Here is an 18444-nt window from a genome sequence, read left to right as displayed (position 1 = left end):
TGGCAACGAGGCCGAGTGAGGCCGGCTGGTGACGCAAGGAGAGTGGAGGCGGGACGTAGAGCGTGGTCACGTGGGGCGGCGCAGACTGGCCTTCGAGAGCTGGCTGGGCTGAGGGCCGCGGGCCCGGCGCCCGGCGTGGAGGATGGGGTTGCCGGCCGTGTAGGGGCCATGCCGCCCGCGCCCCGGCCGCCGCCCCCCGCGTCCGCGCCGGTATGGTGAACCTCGCGGCCATGGTGTGGCGCCGGTTCCTGAGGAAGAGGTGGGTGCTCGCCCTAGTCTTCGGGCTCTCGCTCGTCTACTTCCTCACCAGCACCTTCAAGCAGGTCAGTGGCCGGTCGCCCTCCCGCGTTTGCTCCGAGCGCCGCGGGCAGCTCTGCCGGCCGCCCGGCTTCCTCCCCGGGCGGGGGGAGCTGCCTCTGCAGCCGCGCCGCCCCGGTGTCCGAGAGGTGGGCATTCCTGTCCGGGGACTGCGGACGGGCGGAGGGACCTGCTGCCTCCTGGGTGCCCGGGTGAGAAGGCGGCGCAGGGCCAGCGGCCGGGGCTCGAACCCGGGGCTGGGGGCCCTGACGCCGGCGGTGGTGACCCTTCCCGCGCCTGACAGCCGGGAACCCGGGACTCGGAGCGGCCGAGCCGGCCGGACCACCGAGGGCTGCGTGCCTGCGCTTCGCCGAATTCGGGGGGCTCCGGGGCCCACCTGGGAGACTGCGCAGGCCCACGGGGCACCCTCGCTGCGCATGACTCGGGTGGAACGTTCTCACCTCCCCGTCCACGTGAGAAATGATGGGAGAAGAGACGGGGCGCTTTGGGGGGAAAGGCCACGCGAGGCGGTAGCTAAGTTTCGGCCGTGTGAGCGGAGGCGCGTACCCCAGGGGGTTCCAGTTATGCGAGGCCCCCTTTTCACGCGCGGGGGTCAAGTGCATGCGCAGAACAGACGTGAACGGTGCGGTCACCCCGGTGTTAGCGGGGCCAGCGCGGGAGCCGGGGACGGGGCCGCCCCCGCGCCGTGGGTGTGCGGGTGACGTTTATGCCGGTGTAACTGTTCCCGCGGGGCCCCTGGCGGGTTGCGGGGGGGCCGCGCGCTGCCGCGTTTAACCGCCGCTGTATGCTCCTCGCGCCCCAACTCCCAGCTCCAGCCCCGTCCTGCCCCGAGGACCCCAGACGCTGCCGTCTCCTGCCTCCAGAATCGGGTCCTCGCCGCTGAGCGTCGCCGCTTCCACCCGAGTCGGGCTGCGTTCGTGTCAGCCCCCCGCGGGTCCCCGCTTCCTTTCTCCGCCCGCAGCGGGAGGGGCGATGGGTCAGGCCGTCCGGGCGGGCGCTGCCCTGGGCGTGACCCTTGGGGTCCTCGCGGCGACTCGCATCGCGCCAGGCGGGCGGTGCCGGCCTCGGGCCGCTGGGGACCCCGTCGCGCTCTTCCGCCGCGTGGCCGCAGACGCGCCCCTTCCCGCTGTGCCGGGGACCGGGCCCCGAACCCCGGACCTCTCATCCCCGGTGCCCTGTCCGTTTCCTCTCGCTCTCCCGCCAGGCGCTTCGCGGGCGCAGATGTGGGGGCGCACGAGGCCGCCCCCGCAGCTGGGGTGCCTTCCCCTCCCCTCCGCCGGCACCTCCCTGCTCACGGGTCGCGGCCTGAGCAGGTGCCGTCTCCCCCGGGCTTCCCCACAGCCTCCCTCGAAGTCCTCCCGGGCACCATGTTCCTTTTTAGAAATCACAACTTCTTTCCTTTGAGACCTGGGACTTAGGGCCGTGTTGGTATTTCTTGGGGGCGGCGGCAGTGACTGTGATGCCCCTGAAACTGCGCGCAGGGCTTCCGTCTCGAGGATTTCTCTGCGACTGCCGCCCGTGCAGCCGGACGGGCGCCGAGACCAGGAAACACGGGAGCTGCCGCTTTCTGCCCCGCGCGTGCCGTGCGAGCGGCCTCCGGCTTCTTCCACTGAGACGCCCGCGTTTTCGGGGTTCGCCCGCGCTGTGGCAGATGCCACCCTTCATCTTCATGTCCGAGTAAGACTGCCGCCCGCACCCCCGCATTCTGTTTTTCCGTTCCTCGCGGTGGGCGCGTGGGCGGTTTCCACTTTCGGCCGTTGCGGGTTCACGCTGCCCTGGACGTGGGGACGAGACGTGGTCCGGAGCTGCGTGTGCAGTTCGCGTGGGCTTGGGCCCGGGGCTGGGATTGAGGGGTCGCGTGGTGGCCTGCCGTTGAACTTCTTGAGGAACCGCCAGGCTGTTTTCTGAAGTGGTTGCACCGCCTGCAGTGAACCCCTAAGAAGCTGTCCTGCTGAGCCGTGATGTAGGAAAGGGGGTTACTCGGAATTCTCCGGAACAGCCGCGGACACGCTCCTCCCGTGGGCGGCCCGCGGGCGTGAGGCCGCTTTGTCTCACGGGGTGCAGCCCGAGGGGGTCACGGGGTTCCAGCGGTCTCCCCGTACCCAGACGGTGGAAGGACGTGCAGACATGGAGAAGCATTTTCTCTTCTCACGTAATTTCTCTCTTGGTTTTGAAAAATATTGTTTTTCACACCCAGGAAAAACCAGTCGATGTGTGAATGGGTTCATCGTTATTGTTAAATGAATAAGAAATGTGTTGAAAACACCTATTTTAAGAGTTTGTTTTAATTTTCGATATGATAAATATCAACGGCCATAACGCTTATAGACCCACAGTTTGGGGGTCCTCCGTCCTCTTTAATTGTATAAAACGGTCGCTGGGACCCAGACCTTGGCCTCCCTTCTCCCGCGTGCGTTGGCCTTCGCTGCTCCCGCTTTGCTCTCTCTGCGGTGTGGGTGGCCCGCCCCGCACCAGCTGGGGACCTTGAGGCGGGTTGCTTCGTTCTGCCAACCTCAGGTTCTTCGTCTGTAGAATGGGGGTGGAGTGGGGGCGGGGGGGCGTTAGGATTAATGGAGAAGAGGCTGTGGAAGAGCTCAGAGCTCCTCAGGGTCCCGAGCTGCTTCAGTGAGACCGTGAGCCCATGGACCAGGCGTGGTGCTTTTTGCCTGGAGAATCGTTGATTATCCTCTACTGCTTTGAGTTCCTGTTTTGTTTTGGTTTGGTTTTTTTTGTTTTGGTTTTCATGTTAATGCTATGGGGGATAGTTTAACTTGTAGAGATGGGTGTGCAGGAGGAATCAGCCATGGTGGTGGGGATGCCACTGGGGGAGAGGAGTGGGAATGGTGAGTGGTGCCAGGTGACTTGGGCACATGCATTTCCCAGATGTGCAGTGAACACCAGCTGTGCGAGGGCCTGGCTGCTGGGTGGTAAGACAGGGTGAGGGGCGCTCTGCTCTGCCAAAAAAGCCAAGGTGTTTCAGTTAGTGACGTGTGATATAAAGCAAACAAAACAAGATGCCTGACAGAGCGGCAAGGTGGACCCAGCCCAGTGTGGGCATGTGAGCTGAGAGTACAGCAATCCCAGCCTTGGAGTCCGGGGGGCCCTCAGCGGTCCTTTGACGAAGTGAGTGGTCTCAGGCTTGTTCCCGGGCCGCTGTCCCTGAGCGTCTCAGGGCCAGGGGCAGAACTCCTTGGACATAAACTCACGTCTTCAGCTTTGAAGTAAGTAACTGTGTAAATGGGTGCCAATTTAGGTACGGGCTAAAGTAAAGTAGAATAAACCATAAGAGTTGCTAATCTGATTTGTCTTTCACTGGCCTCCAATGTACATGTACTTCCCAGGGAGCTTGTATAGTACTGCACAGGGCAGAGGAGGGAAATTACCTGTGCTCTTAACCAACCAGAGGGATTCCCTCATGATATTTGGGCACATTTTCTTCCTTCACTTTCCATATTTTTTATATATAACTGGGGCATACTGTTTCTTCATTTCACATGTATGCATTATCTTTATCTTTAAAAGTGCTTTGTAAGTACAGTTTTGTTTTGTTTTTTTTGGTGTAACTGTGGATTCTCTTTCTCACCCAAAAGTACAGTTTTTAATAACTAAAATTTTCTATGATCTGGTCACATTTAGTCATTCCTCAAACTTTAGATATTTGGGGCACCTCCGGCCCTTTATCCTCTTTATTTCTTTTGTGAATCATAAGCAAATCTTTTCAATGACAATGCCATCTGTTTACGTGCTTTGGTACTTACGTAGGACATTTATCTCATTTGACCCCTATGATAACCCATGAAAATTAGAACAGTTAATTAATATACCCCCTTTAAAATCAGAGGTCAAGTAACATACATTAGCAATAAAAACATTTCTGTAGTTCCTTGCAGTTTATGAAGAAAGTTCGTGTGTGTGTGTGTGTGTTCCTTTTTGTTCCCTCTCTTTTCTTTGTACCCCATTTGAGCCCTTGCGGACATCTGTCATGGTTGATTCCAATGATTTCTGATACCTCTCTCAACTGCAGGAGACTTTGAGAATAGAGAACTGGGCTACCTTTGTCTCTATTTCTTTAATGTGTTATAAGGTCTTGATAACTCTGAATGAATCTTGAATGAAAAAAATATAGATAGATAGATAGATAGATAGATAGATAAAAGCTTAAAATCGAGACAACCCAGTAGGGTAGGGTAGGTGGAACAGTATGGGAAGCATTTAAAACTACCTGTCCAATAAAGGAATCCCCTCAGTGCTCCGTCACCACACCCTCTGCAAGACAGAACTTTCACACAAATGAGCACGTACTCATTCGTTAACATTTGCCGTCTCACACAGTCTCTTGTACAGTCTTTTTTGATTGTACAGCTCTTATCCAGTCCTTTTGGCAAGGTCTTGAATATTCATGTTTGAAAACAATTTCAAGTGCTGGGAGAATTGCCTTCCTGTTTACCAGAAATGTAGTTATGTGGAAGAGGTCCTCCTGGGATGCACTTGTCCGTGAACTCTTGTTTTTTTCTTTTCCCCAGGAAGAAAAACAGGATAGTTTGAGAGTAATGTTAAGAGCACTTTTAACCTTGTAAGATCCAGTTTACTGTACTTTGACCAGCCTCTTAACAGTCTTTATGGCTGTTAATTTATCTAGGGTAGCATTTGACGCTCAGTTTCGTTTGCACATAGCTCGATTATGCAGTTAACTGATAGGTCCCAGCAGAGCAGAGGAGTATGAATTTACAGGTAGTTAAGCAGTATGCACCTAAGAGATTTGCCCCATATCCCCAAGGCCTCTGCACTTAGCTCCTCTTCTTGCACCAGCGGAGGAATACAGATGTTGTTTTGTATAACCCATCCCGTTCCTGCTGATGCCAGTTCTTTTCTTTTAAAAGAGGCAGAAGGGAGGGGCAGGACAGAAATGAAAGCCACCTTGAAGGATTGTTTTACACTTAGTAAATTAAAGGACAAAATCCAGTCTTGGGGTGGTGGTGGTAGAATTGTAAACATTGTTATGTAAATGCTGGTAATATTACAGATGGTATCTATAACTTTGGGGAAGTTATTTGACACTGTATGGAATAGACTCCTACTAATAATTACTACTACAAATTACTTAAAATGAACAACTACATTTTTATCGCAGTGCTATTTATGATAAAAGTCTGGAATGGGCTAAATCTTGATCTGTAGAGGATGTGTTTACTAAATTACGGCACATCAACATGATGGATTATTAAATAGCCTTAAAAATGTGATTCTTAAGATAATGTAGGTGCTCAAATGGTTTACCATCTAATTAGTGTCAAGAGCGCTAAATGCAAAGCATCCTCATTTATAAGTATAAATGCCAGGATCAAAGCTTAGAAGTTAATATGCAAAAATAGATACAGCTTTGTTTAAGTGATGAAATCGTGGGCAATTTTTGTTTAATTTTGGTAATTGTGTTTTTTTAGAATAAACTTCTTATTTTGGAATAATTACAGATTTACAGAAAAGTTTCAAGGATAGTACAGCATTCTTGTTTCCCTTATTTAGTGTCTCCTATTTTTAATGATAATCATGTTTTTATTTTATTGTAAATTAAAAATGAAAATATTCCAGAGATGATAAAAGCTGTTAATAATCACTTATTCTCTTCCATGTTAATAGCCTGTAGTATACCTTTCCATACCTTTATTTTAGCTCTAACAAATCTGTATATGTATATTAGAATATAATATAATATGCACATTATTTTGCAACTTGCTTTTTTTTACTTAATAATACACCATGCACATCCAGTGGTCTCCAACCCTATCTGTATATTACGTCATCTCACTGCTTTTAAAAATACTGATTTCCAGGACCCATCCAGAGAGACTGTTAATCAGTCTGGAGTTGGACTCAGGAATCAGAATTTATTTTAAGGTCCCTCCATAATTTAAAGTGAAAGTCAGGTTTAAAAACTACTACTCTAGATACATATCAGTCATACCCAGGTTTTTTGGTTAATAGCCTCAGCAATACCAGTATTTACTCATTTTTCTGTTATTGGGTTCCAGGTTTTTTCTGCCATATAAACAATACTGTAGTGAACATCCTGGTGCATCCTTATACATGGGTACTTGCCATAGGATAGGCCTCAGAAATGTGGTTGCTGGGCCAAAATATATGTGGTTATATTTTAAATATTAATAACTGTCCTAAAGAAATCTTGGTAACTATTAAGATCCTTTCCATTGTTTTCAAGTATATAACCTTTCAAGGTTAGTTCCATTTGCTTAGTGACACTTGACTGATTAAATTAATTTTTAAATTAAATTAATTGAGGTAACATTGGTTAATAACATTCTTAAATGGCAAAAGCCGCAGAACTCTATTAAAATGGTAGACTGTTTAAAGTACATGAAAAGCCCTCAGGAGAAGAATCTTGTAAGAATTCTAAAGGTGGCTCCTCTGTCTCATGCCTGGCTTGTCGTCTGGCACTCAGGCACCTTCCTCTTAGTTTCTTTAATGGTGCAGTGTCGGAAGGGCAAGTCTGAAAGCTCGGCCACAGCTTGAAGGCTAGTGGAAAAGGTCTAAACTCTTGTTTCTAGAGCAACTCTTCACTTTGTATATCTAGGTAAAGGGCTGGCCGGCAAGGATGTCTTTTGTAAAGAAAGGTATATTGTAAGGATTAATACACTCAGTATTACAGATTGACATGCTTCTTCCTGCCCCCAATCTACCTCCTAATTCAGTATTCCCATAAATGCTCCACCGACGTACTTACAACTGCAAATGAAAGTGACCTTGTGCTCTAGGTGTGTCTGGGTATTGTGTGAAATGATAGCTGTGAAATTTCTTTGACGTTTCTTCTATTTTACATTCTATTCCAAAATATATTTGTTTTAATGTAAAAATATATATTTAACTGATTTGCCATCAGAAAGAAAAATGTTAAAAACTTTTTTCCTCCAAATTTTTTCACAAAATTGATACTTTTATGTACAATAATGTGCACGTAATCCAGGGGCATTCGTGTAAATACTTCAGTTATGAAGCACAGCCCTAGTTTATTACTTTTTCCTATTTTTCTGCATTTGATTTCTGACTTGGGCTCAGATTTTGTGCATACCAGGGGAGTGCAGGTTCCTGTTGCTATAGTTTCTATGAAAAAATTGGTGAAAATGCAAGAAACAATACTTTAACCTTCTCATTTATGGTTTCTTTGTAGGAGGAGAGGGCGGTGAGAGATCGGAATCTCCTCCAGGTTCAAGACCAAGACCAGCCCATTCTGTGGAAAGTGCAATTTAATTTGGGCAATAGCAGTCGGCCCAGCAACCAGTGCCGCAACTCCATTCAAGGGAAGCACCTCATCACAGATGAACTAGGTAGGGCTGGCTTCCTCCTCCTCCTGCAGTCACTGAGGTGCTCTGCGGTGACCGTTCACAGGGTTTTAAATAGGGGTTTTATACAATGCCTTTTCCCTTCTTGCTCATTTCCAACATTCCTCACATCTTCTTTGTCTTTCATACCTAACTCATTGTTCAAGGTTCCCCTCAACATCAGAGAAGCTTGGTTTGATCATTCTAACTCTGAAGCTCTTGTACCGGAAACCTAGAGTTTTAGCATTTCATCATGCATCAGCCCCTAGGCTCCTTCCTGCCGATCTCTTTAGATCTCTTTACAGCTCGCTAGCCAGTCTTCTCATCTTGGTCAGCTTAAAGCATAGGAGCTCAGTTTTCCTCCTTGATGATGGGAATAATCTTCACGTAGTGTTGGCACCCAGAGAATGCACTGATTGATGACTGACTGACTGGACAATCTCAAGTGAATTATAAACACATTAAAAATGTGTTACTCTTACAGTTAAAACATTAGTCTGTTTTGGTTCTTTCTCCTAGTTTTCTCGCTTTCTTTAGAAAGGTAATTCCTGTGCTGGTGAGGTCGTTGGATTAGACAACTGCTAAAGTTCTTACCACTTTAAGACTGGCCCAGTCTTCCCTAAGAGAGACTCCGCCAATCCTCAGCCTGCCTCAGCTGAGCTCGTACTACGTGCTCGGCGCTGGCCTGAAGCGCTCCTTGGATATCTCACTTGGTTCTGCAACAGTCCTGTGAGACTGAGGTATGGCTGTAATACTTGCAGAGGTATTGCCACTTTGTAGGCGAAGACATAGGCACCAGGAGATGAAGGAAATTAAGGAAAAAGCAAATAACATTGCAAATAACCTGTATTTTTTTTAACAAGATAAAGTTTGACAAAGAGAAGGTACTTCGTAAGCTGACACAGCTAGTCAGTGTGCAGACGTGGGACTAGGACTAGGACTGAATTTGGAGTCCAGTGCTCTTTTTTCTTTTGGACTGTTTTGTTTGTGTGACAGTCATAGTGAGAAAACATGAAATCTATGCCTTGACTTTAATATTTAATATTATGGTATGAATGACGATTTGTCATTTTGTAGCTAGCCAAAGAATAATTTTCTTCTGATTAATTTGCACGAGACTCAGACTCAGACTTCTTAAGTAAAAAGTTGCAAGAATCAATTAAAAATTCAAGAGCCATATATTATATTTTACCTTCATGAATATGGGAGAAGGGAGAAGCAATTTAATAAAGAAAATTTGCCAGAATTTATGCCTTTTAGGAAGCAGATGTCACTGTGAATATTGCCAGGGTTATACATTATTAAATAAGATAACCAATTAGAATTTCAGGCTTTTCAAAGGTTAGAAGTTAATTTCTCAGTCAACAGCAACACATTCTGTGCTTACGATCCTACATGATTCCTTGTTGGAAATGATGTTTGCCTGTTTAGATTTATGATGCAAAAGGTGCAATCTTGATGCTCTTTCTTTCACCAGAAATTAGAAAGACGTGTGATTTCAAGGCTCCTGGCAGTTAGCACTGGGGAGAAAAAGAAGGCCTGTGATGCTGATACTGAGAATGTGGGGAAGAAAGATCATTTCAACAAGTGGAGTTTAGGTCACATTATATTTTACATCTTCCCGACACGGAAATGATGAGATTGCTGTGTATTTATCATTCATGGCAGAATTTCGAGAAACATGTTGGCTTACTTGGATTTTTTTTTAATTATCCTCACCCGAGGACATGCTTATTGATTTTAGAGAGAGGGGAAGAGAGGGAGAGAAGCATCGATTGGTTGCCTCTGATACACACCCTGACTGGGGACCTAACACGCAACCTAGGCATGTGCTCTGACTGGAAATGGAACCCGCGGACTTTCCGTTTACGAGCTACGCCAGACAGTTTGTTTATTTATAATTGCTATGAAGAAAATGAGTAAGACTAGTTAGGAAGAATCTCAGAAACATTTGCGATGGCATTAGAGTCATCCCCTTAATTTAGAAAACAGAATGGCACAAAGTAACATAAAGCACCAGTTCCCTGGTAAGCCCTAGTTTTCCAAATGTAAGTGGGGGCTCTTCTAGTCTCTTCCATTGTTGTTCTGCTGCCTCCTGTGTTTGCACAGACTTTGTTTTCCAGAGTGGTTTCTGAAAACAACCTTATACTTCAGCAAGTCTCATTCTCTGAGGATTAAGAAGCTGGGGTATTTGGAATGGAATGATCTAGGAACAGCTGCTCTGCACCTGTGGGCCCAGGCATGCACCTGTGAGCGCGTGTGTGCACCTGGGAGTTTCCCAAGGGCCAGTGGTGTCCCTCGTGCACTTCTCACGTTTTTCTTTCCCACTCCCACAAGGAGGTAAATAAATGGCTGTTTAGCAGCTCAAGTTGAGCCATGGATTGGCTGGGTTGAAGGAAATGTGTGTAAATAGATGATGGGATTTATGAGGAGTGGAGGGAGTTTGGAGGATTTTTCTTTCTTGGGTATTCGAGGCCTCCCTTTCCCTGATGCTGAGCGATAATTGAATACTTGGCGTGTATAGTTAAAAATAGCCTAAATCAGTTTATAAAGGTGAAGGGTGACTCCTTCTATTTTTAAAAATCCTCCCAAACTACTAAATAAATGGAAAGCATTTGGAAAATACTTGCAAAGGGAGCGGGTGGGTTTTGTTTGTTCGTTTTTAAATCTAGAAAGATCTCACTTTCGGAAATTAATGCATTCGTTTTTCCTATTTTCAGATTTTTTGTTTGAAAAAATGATGTTTTTCTTTAGGCATAGATGAAAAAATGGCTTACCTAGGTTAAAACAGGAAAACATAGGCGTGACTTGATATGGTGATTAAATCAAATACACGACAGCAGACTTATTAGGCCACTTTGGGTAGATGAGGATATGGAGCCTACTTACAATATGGGGGTTTGTGTTTTTTTTAAAGACTGCACATGGGTTTTCACCCCCGTAGTGTCTGATTCTACCTCTTTGGTGCTTAGAATGCTCTGGACTCCAGATTCTGTCTCTTTGCACGCAGTGTGTCCATCGCTGCATCCAGATCATCCCTAGTTTTATGCTTAGGGCAGTCTCTGACTTGCAGGGTACGTTTGTGAAAGGAAGGACTTGTTGGGGAACGGCTGCTGTAACGTCAATGTCCCGGGCACCAAGCAGTACTGCTGTGACGGCTGCTTGTCCAACGGCTGCTGCAACGCTTATGAGCACTGCGTTTCCTGCTGCCTGCAGCCCAACAAGGTACGGAGAGCTGCCCCTGGTTCCACGTCTGCCCTTGTCTCTCTGCCTCTATTTTATGAAAATAGAACTGTTTCTCTCCCTCCTTTCCCCTCTCTCTAAAAATAAATAAATAAATAAAATCTTAAAAAAAAAAAGAAAATAGAACTAAAAAGGAACTTTGTAGGTGTCAGAAATAACTTTTGTGAAGCAGCCTTTGTCTACAAGGAAGGAGGCAGTTCCCAGTTACTTGAATGGTTCTTTTGCAAAATGGGCCATTGTGTTGCTAATCAGATATCTAATGAATAAGATACCAGTGCTCTTGCCCATTTGTGCTGGCTGTCTCCCTCTTACCTCCACCCCTACCCCTGCTTCTGCAGTCTCTTAGTTTAGGACAAATAGTCAAGGTTACCTTGTGCTGCTGAGTCTGGAATTTATTACAGGTACTAACTTTTGTTTCCATAGCAACTTCTCCTGGAGCGTTTCCTCAACCGGGCAGCTGTGGCCTTCCAGAACCTCTTCATGGCAGTTGAAGATCACTTTGAGTTGTGTTTGGCTAAATGCAGGACCTCATCCCAGGTCAGAAGCTCTGATGTTTCTAGTTGGAGGCTGGGCTGGTGGGAGTAAGGGCTAGAAGAAAACAAATTATGATAATGGATATACGATTATGATGTAGCAGATGATATGGATGATAATGGCGAAGAGATTCAAATGAAGCTTTGTTTGATAGAATGATAGTGTTTAGAATGTCAACATGAGATCTGTACAAGTTAGAGAAGTAAAATATTTATATTAAATCAAGATATAATCAACTTGCATCTCCCATGTCTGATTGGCACATCTACACTTTGAGTGGGAGCGTGAAATTATTCTTACTTCTGGGTGGAATCCAAATGTCTAGTTTCTGAGAGAAGTTTTTTGGTCTTTGACTGAAATTTGACTGAGGCTTTCCAGCAACCACTCATTGACAGTAAGTAGTAATTTGTTCTGGGACAGTTACGGTTTATTTTAGGATTCAGGGGGGTGGGGCAGGTGGTGTTTAAAAAATACATGAGTAAATGCGTAGGTTGTCAAGCTCCCAATACTTATTAGCATGCTGTCATTTAATGCCCTGCTCTTTGGGCACTAAACATTGCACCTGCTGCTGAAAGCGTTTGCAAGTTTTGCTCTCCATCACTCTGGGTCCTCGGCTCTCTGCTTCTGCGGTTGGGCAATTGTGGGGGCTGTCTTTGTAAAATCACCAGACGTGTTTGTTATACAAGCACACTTCTGGCTTCTATTCATGGTGTCTCCAAGATTGTACTGGCTTAGTCTGAGACAGCTGACTCATTTGTCATTTTCTGGAACCCTGTTTTCTTTGCCAGATTTCTGTAGTCCACCTTTTGATTTTACGCCGCTTTTCATGTCTCTGCTCTGCTCTTAGAGCATTCAGCATCATTGGGTAAATGTTTCAGGGATTATAATGAGCATTTGAAAACATGAAGAAATTCCTGATGGGCCTGTTTTGTTGGAAGAGCTTTCCACTTGAATGGGCCTTAAAGGAAATGTGGAGGAAAGCTGAACACATGACTCATTTTGATTCAGATTCTCTCTCATTCTGAGGAAAGCCAAAAAAGGCGAAATATTTTCTTTCCTTAACTGATAAAATTCAGGAGTTACTTCCACCTCTGAGTGAAGATGCTAAGCTTTCTGACTTAGTCTTTTTATTGTGAAGACAGAGTTCCCAGTTACCAATTTGTTTTGATAGCAGTATTGCAAGAAAGAGAAGCTTTTGGCTATACCTCTGTAAATTGGATTAATACTTACAACATAGATGTTTAGTATTGGTCTTGGGCTAATTAATGAACTGTACACTAGCCAAAAACTCAAGTTGCCTGTATGAAAACAAATTGCTGAAAAATTAGCCATTGGGATGATTGTTCTAAATCACACTTCCCATTTGCTTAGCCAAATGAGGCTTGTCTGGTATTGTGGGATTTGGCTTACGTGCCAAACCTAGAGGTACATAAAACTTTATGAAAGCGATTGGAAGTGTATCTCCTCTGTGTCTGCAGGGTTCAGTACCAGTGACTGAATTTTTCTGAAGCACATGGTCGGTTGCAAAACACCCGTTGGATCTTAATCTAACATAAAATAATTTGAGGAAAAAATAGTTGTCTTGAGTTGCCCGTGTCACAGCAGGGTTGTTAAAAAACTCACTGGTGTACATAAAAAGAAACAATGTTGCAATGATGTTATGTCCATTTTCATGCTCTTCATTGGCATTCTGCATTGAGCATTCGCCTTTGTTCCAGAAAGTGCCTTGGAGCCTTGTAGTGACATTTGGAGACGGACTCGGCCAGGCTCCTGCGGGAGTGTCTGACAGCAGTCCCGCTTTGACTTTCTTTTGCAGCCCCGCAAGGGGGTGTGTGAGGCTGCTCTCGCTCACGGAGCTCTTCTCTTCCCCCTTGCCAACAGAGCGTGCAGCACGAGAACACCTATAGGGATCCCATAGCCAAGTACTGCTACGGAGAGAGCCCTCCCGAGCTCTTCCCTGCGTGACCAGCATGGAAGACTTTCCGAGCGCACGTGACTGAAGCACTTGCAGCCTGAAGCCAGGCGTCAGCGGTCACTAGTCCCTTGGAAGAAGAGGGAGTCGTCGTCGTGCGGAAACCTTGGCTTTGACCACATCTTGGGTTGTGTTCCTTGGCTCACTCCCCACCGGGCTTTACCAGAGGGGACTGATCTGTAAAGCAGCTTGGAAACACCAGCGGGTCACATCTGAGAAAGACAGAACTGCAGGCGACCTTGTGGAGGGGCTGGCGCTTTGGATGCCTCCACCGCTGCAGCGGCTCGGGGACCTGTGGTCACTCATGGTGCTCCTCGGGGCCCTTCACTGTAAAGTTATTTATTGTATTTCTTTGGAGTAGTGGGAGAATTATAATGTTTTATATGGGAAAAAGCTTTGCCTTGATTGTTGAATATATTCAAGGATGTTTTTGTTGTTATTTTCTTGCGTTCTGGAGTTTCATGAGTTAAACCATCCCTTCACCCAGATGAAATGTTTGGCCTCTTAGAACACGCATGTTCTCTCAAGGCAGTTATTTTGGTTTTGTTCTAACAGCATCCTCAGGAACGGGCCCTGAGCACATTGTGCTGGCATCTAAAACTGTCTGAAATCTCAAGAATACTGTTCCTTCCCAATCTGGTGCCGAGTTTCTAGCAGCTGGCACTAAGTGCTCTCAGATACTTTTCCTAGGGGTGTTTGGGGTACTTACATGCCTATGCGAGAGCATCATTGTAACCTGAGATTCTGACTCGTTCTGGAGGGTTTTGTTCTCGTGTCCTGTGAAGTGGCTGGTCTACTCAGCCGTGGTCCAGTGTAAGCCTCAGGGAAGTCACCGGCAGCCTCCGCTCCTCCCCTGTCATGGAAACCTGTGGGAAGGCGATTCCTCTGTGGAGGTGCATCTAGCAACTGGCAATAAGCGGTCATCCTTTACTGCTTTCAGCTTCAGGAGCTGTAACAGGTACAGACGTTCAGTTTCCCTGTGACTTGAGGAGGAGAAGAAGAAGAAAATCCAAATTTCTAGCAAGGAGCTATAAGAGACTTGCCACCTGCCCTCAGTGGGATGAGTGAATGAGCGCCGGGCAGGCAGGTTGCTGGTGCACGTGCCGCAGGCGTGCCCCGTGCTTCTGGCACCACAGTAAACCTCTCTGGGTCAAGCCCAAGAGTGTTTGGTCCTCACATCAAGATACGCCCCTTGAATAGTACCCCTGCTCTCAGGAGTTCCATTAATGCACAGCTCTCTCCTGGAGTCCCCCACTGACCCCAGGATTGGACAAGGTCTTTTGCATTTTTTTGGTTATTCAAGTTGTTGACCTTGGAGCAGAGCACTAGTTTTACAACCTGTTTTCGACATTTTTTTTCCCCCATTGGAGTTTTTCTTTGGGCCATGCTTGCCTTTCAGTATGTTTCTGCAGTGTGTAGTGGTCATTTCCCTTAACTTTCTCCTATTATTTCTTACACTTACCTTCCCAAAGTAGTTTGTCCCCATAAATAAGTTTTCTTAGAGCGTAAACTGTGTGTCTGGCAATTGTTTTTAAATGTTAGATCTCAAGGAATGTATTCTGTTTGCAATGTGCTTTTCAGGTTCTCTGTGTACCATTGGTGCTAAATCAGAGTGGAATGTGAAAGAAACGTTCACGTCAGTATGAAACTTGAGTTCGTTTTCTATGGTCACGGGTGTCAGCCTCTCCTTTGTGCTTATTTGAACTCTTGAGCAATAGAACATAGATTTACTGTGCAAAGAGTTACATCAGAGGTTAACACATGGCTGTTTACTTTGTCCTTGAGTATTGACTAAGCACGCTTTGCATTTTCAGTGCTTTCACAAGCAGTATCTATCTACACCCTTGTGATAGAGAACTCAGCTCGCTTGTATGTCCACTTCCTAGATGAAGCAATAGGAAGAGGTGAAGTGACTTCCCAGAGTCCCTGCTGAGATTTAATGACAGACCAAAACAAGAACTTCATCTGGGGCTCTGGGTCCACTGTCCTTCCCGCCCCCTCTGGCCGGCTCCAGCGCTGACTCATGTGTAAGCATCCCCCCTGAGAGCGTATAGATTTCAGTTGTCCAGGCCAAAAGAGGGGAGAGGTGTCATAAATAGTCAAACGGGGTCGATAATCCAAAGGTCCTTTTCATTTGGCCCTAGAATATGTTTTTTGTACTTAAGTCAATTAGGGGCATGTTCACTGTTTTGGAAACTCCCAGTGCTGCAGATGACATAATGAAATCACCCAAGGACCTGGACTGCTGTCCCCAGCCTTCCACCCTAGGACACCCCCCTGCTCTCCAATCTCATTCCCCTGACTGAGGGTTTCTACAACCAGAGACATTGTCTTGGCTTTGTATACCCAGAACCTAGTAAAATGCATGATACTTACTGGGATTTTAAATAAAGATCAAAGAGAGGGCAAAAGCACCTTTAGTTTAGGAAAAAAGTATTAAATATTGAGTGTGTTTGGGGCTAACAGTTATTGGGAAGTTCAAAGCTTTTCTCGCAATTCTGAATCTTAATTACTATGCTCCTCGCCGAGGCAGTAAAGATGAGATATGTCAACTGGGAAAGAAAGCACCAGTAAAGTGTGGAAAAGGTGCTGAGACGGGCTTGCACGAGGGAGAGTGACCCGCCTCCACAGGGCCAGGGACCCTGGCTGGTCCTGGGGCTGGCATTGAAGGGAGAGCTCAGTGGCTCTTGGAGAACAGGAGACACGATTTTAGAGCAACAAATGTGATTATCAGCCTGCTGCTCCCCAAAACTGATGGAGGGCCTTGGGGTTGTGCCTCTGTTGGTGTAACTGCAAAGACCTCTGGGGAAGGGTCACATAATTTGCTTTTTCCATCATTGAATTTATAAAGTCTAGATGTACAGAGAGGCTGCCTGTTTGGTGTACTCACAGGCAGGGGAGAATCCGTGCTGCCATTATTAACTACTACTTACTGATGGCTTGGCCTTGGGCACTCAGGCCCTTCCTCTGTGAAACACGGTCACATCTACCTCTTCTAGGTCTGTGAGGTGTCAGCGAGACCCAGTGTGGCAGGAAGTCTTGTCTGCACCCAGCAGGGGAGTGATGTCAGGTGGTCTGCATGGTGGGGACAGGTTGGCCCCTCCGGTGGAAGGGTGGCAACTACAGATCTCCTGGGATTGTTTTTATTACTGTTTTTTAAAGAACTCATGCTAAAGGTTAAAAATTTCAGGTAATTCAGAAATATGTAAAGATGAAAGTAATACTCTTAAGTCCCACATCACTTCCCTTGTGGCTTTTTCTAGGTAGAAATGAAACAATCCTATACTGGAATCCTTATATGTCACATATAGGCCCATATAGTAATTTTTAATGACTACATGGTGTCAATTTCAAGAGATATACGAGAATGTTATGAATCCCCTGCTGAGGACAATTAGCTTATTTTACCATTTCTTGCTACTACAAGTAATGCATTGATGATATGCACTTACATACACGTTTATATTTATTTGATCAATTTTTACTCTCACCTACACAGTAGGAGAGTGTCTTGCTGTTCCCTTGAAAATCCTGTGTTACTATTTTTTAATGTTTTGCTAATGGATCTCAATGTTCTAATTTGTATTTATTTAATTACTAGTAAGGTGAACCTTTTCTGTGTTTCGGTTGGCCATTTATTCAGAAGTGAAGTGCCTATTGGTGACCCTCACAGAGCATTTTTGCATGAAACAAGCTTAACCCCCTTTTCTTTCTCAGCCCTGTGTTATATACCTGCCTATTGTGTATATAGAGGCAGAGGCTCTTGTGTTAACTTTTCCAGCAAATGGGGGCGGTTTCGTCTGGAGACATTTCTGTCACAGTTGGGTAGTGTGCTGCATTTGTGGGCGGAGGGACGCTGCTAAACACTCTGCAGTGCCCAGGTCAGCTCCCATGACACAGAATCACCCAGTTCCAAATGTCAGCCACGCTGAGGTGGAGCGGCCTTACTCTCGGGTCCCATTTCCCCCGCAGGTTGAGCAGAAGAGCTGCAGGAGCTGCGTGCTGACTTTATTATGTCCCTGCCCTTGCTTTCTGCGGTGCCGAAGTGCTGTTGATTAAATTACCCTGAAGTCCCACAGGACCTGCTGCTTCCCTGCAGGTCTCTCGCAGCCCAGTGCTGCCTCCAGGAATGACATTATTACTCTGCCATGGTGTCCTTCGCACACTAACATAACCCAGGTGCAGACACCCTGCCATCTGCAGAATGGCCTGGGTGTTTATTATAAACAGCGCCCTCCCCTCTACAGAATTGTTCTTCTAGTTCCCCTACAGCAGCTTTTTACACGGAGGGACTTTGGTTGGGGAGAGGGGGAGTGGGGTGCGGAAAATGCCACTACAGATCCCATTTGGAGAACTAGTCATTCTACTACAAAAAGGCACCACTTAAGTAAATCGTAATATATACATTTTTTAAAGCCGGTGGGAGGATGAGAGTCCTTTCTACACAATCACCTTTCCCGATGGTGGCATGTCAGGGCATTACCTCCCAGGCCCTTTCCCATGTGCATTTTTCCTTGCATTGATTGTTCTAGGCGTGAGGACAGTTTGAGTACCAGTATCCCTGTGTTTGCTCAGTCACGTGTCTGTGACAGTCCTTGTCCAGTCTGCTTTCACGTGAAGGGGAACAGCTGGCAATCGCTGTCTTCCGTGAGTGGGACAACAACATGTGTGCTGCTTGTGCAGCGACTCCCTGTCCCGGCGGAATCTCGTCACTCACGTGTGTGTGTGTACGCCTTGATTCATGTTAAAGCTGAACTGCTGGACTTTCTATAAAATGAAAGTGTAATAAAGCAACTTGCCAGTCACAACCAATGGTGAAGCTGTTGACTTAGATATTTAGGCAGGAGTCCTGTTTTATTCTTTCTCAGAGCTGCATGATCTGTGGACCCCGAGGGACCAAAACATATTGCTGCCAGAGGCACGTTGCTTATAAGTGGGTACTTTGAAAGTTTCTGGATAGGGTAAATAGTTTTTGCAGTCTTTGGACCTTTATAGTTCATACATTTTTTATGCAACGTCGAGTAGGCAAGCTCTGGTCGGTTT

The 18444-nt window shown here is 46.4% G+C and overlaps 1 protein-coding gene across 1 annotated transcript; it reads left to right on the top strand.

Annotated features, from left to right (window-relative positions):
• The first annotated feature begins 178 nt into the window (after positions 1-178).
• On the top strand, positions 179-13832 carry SPRING1 (SREBF pathway regulator in golgi 1). The gene is made up of 5 exons (XM_090292201.1): positions 179-323; positions 7502-7658; positions 10726-10877; positions 11319-11432; positions 13311-13832. The coding sequence occupies exons 1-5, from the start codon at positions 213-215 to the stop codon at positions 13392-13394; spliced, it is 618 nt and encodes a 205-aa protein (XP_090148327.1). The 5' UTR covers positions 179-212; the 3' UTR covers positions 13395-13832.
• The last annotated feature ends 4612 nt before the right edge of the window (positions 13833-18444 follow it).

The sequence above is a fragment of the Furipterus horrens genome, unplaced genomic scaffold, assembly GCF_987537825.1.
Source record: "Furipterus horrens unplaced genomic scaffold, mFurHor1.1.pri manual_scaffold_11, whole genome shotgun sequence".
In the NCBI taxonomy this organism is placed as follows: domain Eukaryota; kingdom Metazoa; phylum Chordata; class Mammalia; order Chiroptera; family Furipteridae; genus Furipterus; species Furipterus horrens.
This window is presented reverse-complemented; position numbering and strand designations above follow the sequence as displayed.